This window comes from Quercus lobata, chromosome 7, assembly GCF_001633185.2.
Source record: "Quercus lobata isolate SW786 chromosome 7, ValleyOak3.0 Primary Assembly, whole genome shotgun sequence".
In the NCBI taxonomy this organism is placed as follows: domain Eukaryota; kingdom Viridiplantae; phylum Streptophyta; class Magnoliopsida; order Fagales; family Fagaceae; genus Quercus; species Quercus lobata.
The window spans coordinates 12,390,900-12,404,401 of NC_044910.1; the positions used below are offsets into that span (position 1 = coordinate 12,390,900).

The following is a 13,502-nucleotide window of genomic DNA, read 5'->3' on the forward strand; positions in this document are numbered from 1 at the left end:
AAGGAAACAATCTACGCAACTTTTGAAGGGAACCAACTCAAGAGAAAAATTTATGCAATTCTTAAGTGAAGTATATATTCTATTTGAAAAATAGAGAAATTCTATTTGAACTTGGAAGTACAAGGGTGTACTAGACTCTCACCCATTTTATCTTTTACCCATGTTTGCTTAAAATGTGAGCCATTAACACACAAAAACAAACTTGTTGCCCCTCTTCATGGGTGTCTTCCTTCTCTTGCTTCGTCAAGTAGTTTGGACATTTGGAGTCAGATTTCCTTGTGTTGTGGTTCGGTGTCCTCGAATCTGAAAGTTGGATCACTAAATCCCAAAAAAAAACAAAACAAAGAGAGCAAATTGTGGGTCTCGGTTTATTTATTTATGAATTTAGTGTCAAAGACTGAAGAGATTCGGACTTTTGGCTTGAGCGTGACAACCCAAATCAAATTGCTCAAGTTTGGAATATGTGGAACCACATTCTTAAAAGTAATTTATCTTCTTTTTTTTTTTTTTTTTTTTTTTTGAGGGTGAAAAGTAATTTACCTTTATATCACATAAAGCATCAAAGTGACAAAATCCAAAAGATTTCCTCTTTGTTGTCACATATACATACACCATATTGTATTTTGGACCTTCTGATTTGTTTTCCTACTTTAAAGGGTCAAAAGGTAGGGTGAGAAATGCCATTCCCACTCTCTCTCTCTCTCTCTCTCTCTCAAAGGAAAAGAGAAAGTCTCTTTGCAAATTGCAACCCATTTGGTCATTATTTCGATCTTGAATAAAATTGTCATAGGATAAAGGGACCTAATATATTCTTATCCTATTCCTATGACATATTATGAAAACCAATACAGCAAGATCAATGCATGTTTCGAGTTTCAGTTAGGCAAGAATAGTCCACCTTAACACTCAAGTCAGAACTTACGCAATGAGAGAATATGCTGAATAAAAATAAAAAATAAAAAGAATTGTTTGTGTGTTCTTCTTGCCATTTGGACACTAATAAATTGGATGAGAATCATCTTTCTGAATTGATAACTTTTCATTTTCGTTGCTTTGTTGGGGGGTTAATGTTACCTAAAATGCACAACAACAGCAACCACTATAGTGCTTGATAGGCTTGAAGGGCCGACTCTACAAGCTATCTAATTTGGGGCCCATCAGCCCATATGATTCACATTGTAGTTTGTTGGTCCATCATGGTCCTGGTGTGAAATTATTTATTGAAAAAGAAAAACAGAAGAAGAAAAGAAAACGACATGACGTTTTTATTTATCATTTTCTTGGTTGTCAAAGTCAAGCGGAAATCTCTCGCCTATGTTTCTTATAAGGGAAAGGCAAAAGTCAACTTTTCAATCCCATCTTTAGCTGTAGTCGGAACCGTAAATTCAGCCTTCCTCACAAGCAAGGATTCCCTCATGTGAAAGGAGACTTGTTTATTTTAAGATATGTGTAAGTATTGTGTCCGTTTCAATACTCAAAATCACTAGAGGAAAGCCAAACACTTCCTCACATTGTCCACGTAAATATAAATGGATTCTAAAATAATAGGATTATATGTTCTTTCCCTTTCTTCTCATTTTTGTTAGGTTCAATTACAATAATATTTGTAACTTTGATGCGTTTTAATTTCAGTTCTAATTGGGGATGGTAAAAACAACTTGTCCTACATGACCTGATACCACCCCAAAGAGAAGATGTGATGTGGACGGAGCACCCATGATCCAACCCCACCCTGCTACATTGTCATTTCTAATCCTATTTTTTCATTGAATTTGTCTTCTATGTTCAATACTGTCTTTTCATCTACTTCTGAACAGTCAATAGAGTTGCCACTAAAGTCCCAAAAATGATGTAATTTTTTTTTCTCTTTTCTCTAAGCTTTTTTTTAGTAACGCATACATACATACATACATATATATATATATATATATGCGTGGTCTTTTTAGAATCACCCATTGGATTAGATTGGTAAGCGGTCCCCTTTTTATGTTTGATGAAGATCCTAATGATTATCCTCTTACAATAACTCATGGTGACATGCTTGGAGGTCAAGATTTAGATGCTTTAGTTGGCAAATGTATGTTTAACTTCATGGATGGGGTTTGTAAGCGACTAGGCTGACTTCATCCAAGCAAGAATATAAGGTTCTTTAACTCCTCATTGTCTCAGATCATATTAATTACTCATTTGAAGTGAAAGGTTATCAAGATTTCTGCTAAGCATGCAAGGTGGCCTCTATTTTCTTTTTCTTTTTCTTTAAAATTTTCTTTGGCATCAAGTCTGTGAGAGGACGTTGCCGATTACTGAACACAATTTTTTTTTTTCTACTTTTGTGTCTTAGTTTATATTTTACCAATTACAACTTGTTATGTATTCATTTAACGTTTGTTATAAAATAACCAAAGTTTAAAATGAAAAAAATTCAAATAAATAACAAACTGTGATTAATAGAGCATACGATTAATAGAGTATAAAATAAAACACAAAAAGTTTAATAAAATATTTGTATTCGTACATTAACCTTAAAATCTAAGCTAGGGAAACTTGAGTTGGCTATTCCTTTAGACTTGAAGAAACGTCATTGATGCCCTGCATAGACCAAATGCCTTCTTTTCTTTTGCCTTTTGATTGTTAGATGAATAATATTAGAAAAAAAAAACAAAAAAAACAAAAAACCAAACAAAAAATGTAATCACTTGGATGGATGCCCCAAGTTTGGATGTGTTCGAGAACAATTAGGCCAATTCCCTTAGTTTAGGAACTTTTTCCAAGTTGTTGGGCCAATGCCCCTAGTTAAGGCGACATGTTTGACAATTTTGTAATGATGAATAATCGTTATTTACTTTTTTGTTTCTTCTTTTTTTTTTTTGAGTTTTTAAGGAAAAAAAAATCATGGTTTTGATAGGAAGTGTCGATCAACACTCTAAAGCCCTAGATAGACACCTCCTCCTAGAATGGAAGTGGTAATCAACATTTGTTGTGGCTACTGTTTTAGGATTTTTTTTTTTTTTTTTTTTTTTTTTTTGAGAAAACAGCCCCAAGGGGCATATTATTTGATGACTAAATAATCAGATACAAAAATCTTGTAAATGTCAGGGGAACAGACTCCATCCAAACTAAAATTGGAAAAGAAAATTTTGCTTTCCTAGTTAGAGCATGTGCCAAAGCGTTGCTTTACTGAAGTGTATGAAAGAAAGAATAGTTTTGAAGAAAACGGACTAAAGACATGATGCCTTTAATGAGATAACCACAAACTGGTTGTGAGAAACACCGGTTGTTGATGGCCGTAATGGAGACTTCTGAATTACCCTCAAAGATTGAACCGTGTTAGTCCAATTCCTGAACAAAATGGACTACCCTTCTAGCCGAAAGAGTTTCAAGAGAAACCACAGAGGAGGACAAGGGAATGATTTCAGATAAGGCTGCCATTATTCCTCCAAGAGAAATAATTTTATTTCTCATTGTCAGGCTTTTTTTTTTTTTTACGTACCCAATTGCTAAGTTTGAGTGGGTATTGTGCTCCACTCATGATGGAACTCTTAGGGGCTGATTGGTAAGAGGATTTTTGTTTTTGTTTTGAAAACAGTATAAAAACAATTTTTAAAAATTTGAACCAGAAACTAGTTTTCAGATAATAATTTTTATATTTGAGGTGTTTGACTTCCACTTTTAAGAACAATTTGCAAAATACTAAAAACAAAAAATAATTTTTTGGGAGACCATATCTATTTTTGAGATTTAAAAAAGGGAATAGAGCTCATCATTTTTTTCTTTATGATAAGTTTCAAATTTGAAGTGTGTGAATTCTTTTTGTGATAAAGATAAGTCCCTTAATTTAAGAAATAAAAGAGTTTGAACAAATATGTGAAATCCACTATTATCAATTTATTTACAACTGTGTCATTAAAAACATTTTCTGTATCCTTAAAACACCTATTAACCGTTTTCAAAATCTTGTTCTAAATCAGGAAAATATGATACAAGTTTTTGAAAACTGTATTTAGAAAATATTAGACAAACAATAAATTCAAGTATGGGACCCACCATTTTATGGATTGCAAAACAAAAAAACTATATTTAAAGACTCTTACCAAACAGGCCCTTAACCATTATTCAAATGCTTTCCAAGTTGAATTAAAAGAAATTTAAAACTCTTTTGAACTAACCAATTAAAAGCAAGATTTTGATCAAGATAATCTTAAAGCATGATTTTTACAGATTTGAGCTTATCAGTCACCAGATAGTCAATAATTTTAGATCGCAATATATTTATGAATCATGACTTACTCTGGTTTTAGAGCATTAAAGCATATATATATATATATATATATGTTTAAGACTTAAGATCAAATTACATTGTTTAAAGTAATGTTAAACTGCTTAAAAAATTTTTTATTAGATTTGAATTTTTAAAAATTCACCGTTAAATTACATTTTCTTCTTACACCTTTCATGTTTGCAAAATTTCGAGATGATTTAAGATTAATGACTACTTCATTTAAAAAATGTTTAAATTTCAAATTGTGTATTAACAAATTATGCATAAAAGACAAGGTTATAGATTGAAAAATTAATATCATCTGATTAATCAAAATTTAACATATATGTTAAGAACATGTAATCTCCTAAGATTTTTAAAATATTATTTCAATAAAAATTATTAAATTGTGTAAAATCAGTTAAAGTTACTCTATGTGTAACTTAACCCTAAGTCCTAACTATTTGTGTACGAAGTCTTATCTTGATTAATTTATTAGTAACAAAACTCAGCCCCAAACAAAAAAATTTGGCTTGATTTCTAAGGCCCCTCTCAAGCTTTCTAAAGTTACTATAGACAAAGCTGACTCATATTCTTTTTATGGTTCACTCTCCAGATTTAATCACAAATAGAATTCATCAACTAAGCATTTACCCTCTGGGGAATGGGGGTTGGGGTTCGGAGCTGCCATCAACGAACAGAATTCATACTTGTTCTTACTATGTGCGGAGGGGCTATCGGCGATGTTTAAAAAGGAGGAAAGGATGGGGCATTTAAAGGGGATTGCAGTGAGTAGAAGAGCCCCAAGCATAACCCATATGTTATTTGCCGACGATAGCATTGTTTTTTGTAGAGCCACGAGGGATGATTGTGATAGGATCATAAAAGTTCTTGAAGACTATGAAGGGGACTCGGGGCAAAAACTCAATAAGGAAAAAACATCTCTCTATTTTAGTAAGAATACTAGTAGGGTGATAAGGGAGTATGTACAAGAGAAGTTCGGGGCAAGAGTTGTTCAACACCATGAAAAGTACTTGGGGCTACCTCCACTTGTGGGGAGAGGGAAAAGAAAGGCTTTTAGTCGAATCAAGGACCAAGTGGGGAGGAAGATAGCAAGTTGGAAGGGTAAGCTCCTTTCTCATGCAGGTAGGGAAATCCTTATCAAGGCGGTAGCTCAAGCAACGCCAACGTACACGATGAGTTGCTTCAAACTCCCGGATACGTTGTGCAAAGAGCTGAATTCCCTTATGAGAAATTTCTGGTGGGGCCAAAAGGAAAAGGAGAGGAAAATGGCTTGGGTCGCTTGGGAGAAGATGTGCATCCCAAAGGCGGAAGGGGGGATGGGGTTTAGAGACTTAAAAGCTTTCAATATGGCGCTTCTTGCTAAACAGTGGTGGCGAATGCAGAAAAATCCAAACTCTCTTGTACATAGAGTTTTTAAAGCGAAATATTTTCCGAATGGTGTGGCTAGTGAAGCGGAGTTGGGTCGAAGGCCTTCATATGCGTGGAGAAGTATATGGAACGCAAAAAAGGTGGTTGATAGGGGTTCTAGGTGGTGTATTGGAAACGGGGAAGGAGTTAAGATTTGGAAAGATAGATGGATCCCGTCTCCGGAATCTTTCCAAGTGACAAGCCCGATTGGTTCCTATGTGGAGTGGGAGAGGGTGTCGGTTTTGGTGGATAAGGAGAGAAGGGGTTGGGATGTTGGGAAAGTGAAAAACATGTTTCTTCCTCATGAGGCTGATCTGATCTTGAGTATTCCCATTAGCTCCAAGCTGCCTGGAGACTCACTCATATGGGCATGGACTTCTAATGGTAAGTTCACAGTTAAAAGTGCTTACATTGTGGCCCAAAAAGTGTTGAAAGATGGTGGAGGAAGGGGGGATGAAGGGGGCAGCTCAGATAGCACGAGGATGAGAGGAATATGGAAGATGGTGTGGAGTTTGAATTGTCCAAACAAGATCAAGCATTTTCTTTGGAGGGCATGTAAAAACATACTACCCACAAAACTTAGCCTGAAAACCCGGGGTGTAGGTAAGGAAGGTAGGTGTGATATGTGTGGTTTGGAGGAGACGTCGGGGCACGCATTATGGAGCTGCAGTTTGGCTGAGAAAGTATGGTGTGGTACCCGGTTAAAACTTCCCTGCTTTCAAGACCCCCCTAGAGACTTTTTGGACATTGTGTGGGAAATCAAAGAAAGGTGTTTAGGGGTCAACTGGGAGCTGTTTGCTTCTACTGTGTGGGGTTTATGGAATAATCGAAACCAAGTGCGTCATGGGGGACAATGTAAGAGGCACGAAGTGATAGTAAAGGAGGCGACTGAGTATTTAAAGGAATTCCAGGCAGCAAACCAACCCACTGAAATCTACAATGTTCCTCAGGTGATAACGTGGAAGCCACCAAAGGCGGGCTGGTACAAAGTCAATACCGATGGGGCTACTTTCGAAGATATAAAGAGCTATGGAGTCGGGGTGGTCATCAGAAATGAAAGAGGTGAATTAATGGGGGCTCTAAGCAAGAAGTTTGAGCTGCCTTTGGGTGGTCTGGAAGCAGAGGCAAAGGCTGTGGAGGAAGGTGTGGCCTTAGCTTGGGACCTTGGTCTAAAAGATATTATTGTTGAAAGTGATGCTCAGTTGGTGACAAACTCTTTGGGGGAACAGTGTGAAATGTCGAATTCTATAAGAAAGGTGGTCGAAGGAATTTTGGTGGACTTAAGAAAGTTCAATGCATGGGATGTCAATCATACCCGTAGGAGCGGCAACAATGCTGCTCATATTCTGGCTAGGCAAGCCAAATGTTTGAATATGTGTAATATCTGGGTTGAGGATACTCCTCCCAGTATAGCTGATCAGGTTCAGTTGGATGTAGCTCAATGTAATGTTATTTCTAGTTAATGAAAGCAGCTGACAAGAGCTGGTTATCAAAAAAAAAAAAAAAGAATTCATACTGATTGAGGGTTTTTTTTGGGGTGAGTAAGACTTTGAACCCTGCATTTGTCCAACACCTTATATTAGTGGGCTAAAATTGTCACTTGACCCAACGACCTATAATGGATGTGCCATGAGCTAGTATCAGCACTAGCTTCACAAACCCAGCCCAACTCAATAAGCATTCCTATAATGGACCAACTCATTTATGAATTCCACTCCTCATATTACCAAGACTCTTATCGTTCAAGCGGTTACTATCTCCAGTATTTTCAAATAAAATATCACCTTTCCTTAACTATCAAATTATAAAATTTTAAAAATAAAATAAAATGAATTAAGTGTACCCAACCTATACTCAGTTCACAATCAATCTGATGTAATTGAAGCTCAGGCTAATTAAGCAACCCAACCTGAGGTTAGGTTGCAAGGCTTCTAATCAACCTTCTCAAACCAGAGGTGGTTGGCTTGGAAATTAAGCTTTAATTAATTAAATCCGAACTTGGAGACCTATTTAGGATTTCATTCTTCTCTCTTTATCACCTTCCAATTCCGTCCCTTTTGCTTGTTTGTGTTTTTTGATTAAAAAAAAAAAAAAAAAACTCCCCCCTTTATTTCCTCCACTTCTACACAAATTGCTAAAAGCCTTCCAACCTAGTCTTTCATCTTTCAGTCTCACCACCAGAACCGTTTTTTCCTTGTTGCCGCTTGGCATTCTTGTCACTGCTCTGTATTGCCAATTCTCGCTCGCATTGCTAGTCACTTCTCGCTCACCCCTCATCATCATCTCACCCATTATTGAACAAAATCCAACTGCTCACCTGAATATTTTCTGTGATCAACTTCAACTAATCGATCAATTGACAACATATAGAAGATTTCCTCACAGGAAAGGGTCAGGTTAAGTGACAGGTTTATGAACCCAACCCAAGTTGTCCAGTTTCTACCATGTGTAAGTTAAGGCCCGTTTGTTACATTTGCTAAACACATGTTTCAGTTTTTAAACAACATTACCAAACGGACCCTTAATGTTTTATCAACTAATGCAAAGCAACTAAAAAGCTAAACAAGATCAATTTGATCAAAGGAACAAGTCACCCACTACAAAATGTACATGATACTTGCCAATTTCAACATGATATTCTTTGATGATTATGGCATGTAATAAATATGTACCATAGCAATTATATTCAGACTTTAACAGACACTGTTTACTCAAAACCACTTCCACATCTTTCGTATTATTCAACAAACGATGATTTTCAATAAACTTTGGTATTGGCCAGAATTGACTTGATTACCTGAAGCAAACAGCATCAACTAATATGCTAAACATGACTCAGTACAAATCTCAGTACAAGCATAAAAGTAAACATGACTTACTAGGCAAACAATGCCGAACCTTTCTGCTTCATCCACCACGATTTATAGTTTATAACCTGGAGAGCAAATAGACATTTTACATACTCTACTCTCCAAGTGGGGTTCACTGACCCGATATCTTCTCAACACAAATCTAATTAACACCCCCCTAAATACAAAACTAAGTGAGAAATATTCTCCATGAAGATAATAGAGTAAAAATACTAATGCATCATTATACCATAGTGCAGCAACATGAGACATTGGTTTTATACAATATTCACTACATCACCTTCACATATCCTCATGCTCCATTCCTTCCACTTCCTCATCTTCATATTCCCCTTCCTCATCTGCAGTGGCATCCTGGTACTGCTGGTACTCAGACACAAGATCATTCATATTGCTCTCTGCTTCTGTGAATTCCATCTCATCCATTCCTTCACCGGTATACCAATGTAAGAAAGCTTTCCTTCTGAACATGGCAGTAAACTGCTCACTCACTCTCCTAAACATTTCCTGGATGGAGGTAGAATTTCCAATGAAGGTGGAAGCCATCGAAAGCCCCCTGGGTGGAATGTCACAAACGCTTGATTTCACATTGTTAGGTATCCATTCCACAAAGTAGGAAGAGTTCTTGTTCTGAACGTTAATCATTTGCTCATCCACTTCCTTGGTGCTCATCTTGCCCCTAAACATGGCAGAGGCAGTGAGGTACCGTCCATGCCTTGGGTCAGCAGCACACATCATGTTCTTGGAATCCCACATTTGCTGGGTCAGCTCTGGGACAGTCAGGGCACGGTACTGCTGGGATCCACGGGATGTCAGGGGTGCAAACCCAACCATGAAGAAGTGGAGACGAGGGAAGGGGATCAAGTTAACAGCTAGCTTTCGGAGGTCAGAGTTGAGTTGACCAGGGAACCTGAGGCAGCAGGTGACACCACTCATGGTCGCAGAGATCAAATGGTTCAAGTCACCAACTGCAACAAGGTATAAAGAAAAAATTAATACACAATACTTGAGCAATAAATGACAAGGAATACATTAACTAAATTTTAATAGCTAAACATTTCTTGCCATAAACCAGGTATGCAGTCATGCAGAGACAACTTTATTGAGATCTGCGTGAGTGAATTGTAATCAATTAGACAAACAAAATAACCATCTGCTTCCAACATGCAGATATCAAAATTCCATTCATAATGTTATGCCTAAAACCAATGGTATATATAAAGTAACATCAGTAACAGTGAATTACTGTTCAAGGTTGGAATTCTCATCTGTAACTTCTTAACTTGGGGAGCAGGAGGTTCACGCAAATACTAAACCGAAGACAATATGCAGTACTGCATTTGGAAGATGAAGCTGCCTAATTGAAACCCCAAATTCCATTTAAGGTGATGATCAAGGGACTCAGGTTTACCATAGTTTTTCACTATAGACATCTTTCCAGAATGAAGGGTGTGGGGAAATAAATGAAAAACAAACATCAACATGTAGACCATAACAGGGGTTGAGGCAGCAAACAATCTATTAAAGCAAGAGTAATGTCATTTTCAATAGCAAGCAAGATACGTAAAGAGCTTCATGATTAGAAATAGTGTGGTCCATAAAAATATAGGTATCTTATGCTGACATTTGTTTTTCTTTTTCTCCACCCCCTCTCTATCAAAGCAAAAGTAATGTCATTTTCTTTCTTTTCTTTTTCTTTTTATGATAGGTAGACAGCAGGGGAGGGGGAGGTGGGGTCTTTCAATAGAAATATCATCTAAATAAGTACAGGGGTATACGTAGAAGTATTGAAACACAATTGAAAAAATCACTTCCCCAATAAAAACAAGGGTATATGTAGAAGTATCAGAACAAAATGCCAAGAACCACTACTTATATGCAGTAAAAACTACATATTGCTTCCAAAATCCAAAAACATAAATTTCATTTGGATAGAGATTAAGATTTTTCTGACTCTCCTTAATTAAGTTAGATAAGATTGTTTGCACTTAGCAAGTCAATTAAATTTCCATTTTGATAAATAAAAATTCATATAATACATCACATCAAGAGCTTTTTGATGTTTACTTACAGCTAGGAGTAGTCAACTTGAGAGTCCTGAAGCAGATATCATATAAAGCCTCATTATCCAAAACCATACATTCATCTGCATTCTCAACAAGCTGATGAACAGAAAGTGTAGCATTGTATGGCTCAACCACTGTATCTGAAACCTTTGGTGAAGGAAACACAGAGAATGTGAGCATCATTCTGTCAGGATACTCCTCCCGAATTTTTGAGATAAGCAAGGTACCCATTCCAGAACCAGTTCCTCCGCCCAAAGAATGGCACACTTGAAAACCTGCAGTACAAAAAAATTCATCATTAAATACCTAACAGCATAAACACAATCAATAAAAATTTTGGAGCTCTCATGGTGACTATCTTCACTAGACCAAGTCTATGTTCAGAATACATTACCTACCCTTAAATAAAATTGACCAGAAAAAGTACAGTTTGACTTTCCAATGACAAATAAAGAGAAATTCACTACTAGTTTTCCCACTCATTGCAATACCAAAATACCTAATCAGTAATTCTCCTATTGAGTGCATTTCTAGCATTTTGAGGCTTCATGCAACAGAGGAATTAAACTGCCTAATGGTGGCTCACATATTTTGCAATGAAACTGAACAATTACTAAAGATTCTGCTAGCACTTCAAAAACGCTTATTCTTTCTCCGGGAAGACAAACCACCAGATTTTCAACACATTTATTGTCACTTCAATGTACTGATACAGATACGTTCATAAAAATAATTGCAGAAGAAGAAGTACATCCAAATAGAGTAATTATACCTTGAAGACAGTCACAGTTCTCAGCCTCCTTTCTCACAACATCAAGAACAGAATCAATAAGCTCAGCACCCTCAGTATAGTGCCCCTTGGCCCAGTTGTTTCCAGCACCAGATTGTCCGAATACAAAGTTATCTGGACGGAAGATCTGGCCATATGGACCAGTGCGAACACTGTCCATAGTGCCGGGCTCCAAATCCATGAGCACAGCACGAGGCACAAACCTCCCACAAGAAGCTTCATTGTAATACACATTTACACGTTCCAACTGCAGTTCTGAGGTCCCAATGTACCTTCCAGTCGGATCAATGCCATGCTCGTCACAAACAACCTCCCAGAACTTGGAACCAATCTGGTTCCCACACTGTCCACCCTGAACATGAAGGATCTCTCTCATTTTTCCTGAATTCAAAGCAAAAGATCAAATCCAAATCTATCAAAACTCTTGTAATTGCAACAAAAAGTCCCTAAAATAAATATAACTTAAAGTATGTTCAGTCAATTCAAGAATCAAAATCACCAATTTCCACTCAATTCAATGCATAAATTGAAACTCATCATGGACATCTTATTTTCCAAAATCCAATTAAAGGCAATCATGTTCATGTAACTCATAATCATCAAAATCATAAGATTTGTACAAGTTTCAATTAATGCTGTGTGACAGTGAATCCAATAATACTCAAGTGATCTAACACCAGCACTAGTCCAATGATACTAAACCATACAAATTGAACATAATACACCAAAACCAAAGCAAACCCAACTAAAATGTACGATTAAGTAATTAAAATTGCAATTCTAGAAAATATATTGAGAATTTAGCAATCTAAAAATAATCTAGCAAAAAATCGCAGCAAACATTATGAATTGCGACAAATTTCATTAATAGAAGATAGAAAATATTCAATATAATCAGGAATCAGTTGATCTAATAAATAAAAAATCTCCATACAATGCGACAATGCAAAGCAAACTCTAATTATACATATATATTCCTAAATATCCATATACCATAAAATTTATCAGAAAATCCTCGTACGAAAAAAATCGAGTGAGAAAACTTACAACCAGAGAATTCAATGCAATGTGACAGTGAATCCAATGATCTGCAAGTGATCTAACAACAGCAGTAGTATGACGAGGCTAAACCATACAAATTGAACGTAATTTCACCATAAATTAAAATTACGCGACAAATTTCAGCCAGAAAAGAAAATGAATTCAGCATAGTAAAGAATCTACAGATCTAGCAAAAAAATCTCCATGCAATGTGATTCTACAATGCAAACTCTAATTACACACAAATATTTCTAAAAATTCATATACCGAAAAAAAATTACCAGAAAATCCGAAGCATATGATAGAAATAACAAAATTCCAATGCAATCAAACAAAGTCCATGAAGTTTCAGCAATCAGAAAAATCAAATAATTCCAATGCAATCGAACAAAGTACTTGTAGCTTGAGCAATCAAAGAATCAAATCACTAGAATACATGTAATGAAGTGAAAGCCTAATCTAAAAGCATCAAACCAAAAAAACTAATCAACAAAAACCAAATTTCAGCGTAGAAACCAGTAAAACAAGCTAATTAGCCATTGAATTTGCAAAATATGAAAAGATCTTCAGCAATGCAAACGAAGATTCTAGATCTAGAGGAAGAGAGAGAGAGAGAGAGCAACGAAATTCACCTGTAGAAGACGAAGCGAAATCTGAGAGAGTGTAAGAGTGTGAGAATTGAGAAATGAGGATATGTGAGAAGATTGAAATCTTTGGAGAGGTTTATATATGGAGGAGTGAGAGTGAGGAGTGAGATCGGACGGTCTGTTTTGGTTCCCTCCTTTATTAGTTTGGACCGTTTGATGCCGTCAGATTGTGGGAATGGACGGTTAAGATTGGGATTAGTCGGAGCGATTAGTGGGAGTCTGGGTTTTTAAAATTTTGATTTTGGTTGAAGTTTTTTGGACAAATATGCCCTTTGTTGAAATGACTGGAATGTCCTTTGACTACGGTCTGAAAATATCCGGATAATGTTCTCTAGAGTTACACTTAACAGTCTTACACTGTTAAACACAACTCTGCTGTTTACTCTAAAAAAAAAAAAA

The 13,502-nt window shown here is 36.3% G+C and overlaps 1 protein-coding gene across 1 annotated transcript; it reads right to left on the minus strand.

Moving 5' to 3' along the window:
• Nucleotides 1–8,395: 8,395 nt before the first annotated feature.
• Nucleotides 8,396–13,188, minus strand: LOC115952706 (tubulin beta-5 chain). The gene is made up of 4 exons (XM_031069919.1): nucleotides 13,089–13,188; nucleotides 11,398–11,796; nucleotides 10,631–10,900; nucleotides 8,396–9,527 (listed from the first exon to the last, which is right to left on the minus strand). Exons 2-4 carry the CDS (start codon nucleotides 11,789–11,791, stop codon nucleotides 8,842–8,844), a joined length of 1,350 nt encoding a protein of 449 aa, XP_030925779.1. The 5' UTR covers nucleotides 11,792–11,796; nucleotides 13,089–13,188; the 3' UTR covers nucleotides 8,396–8,841.
• Nucleotides 13,189–13,502: the final 314 nt, after the last annotated feature.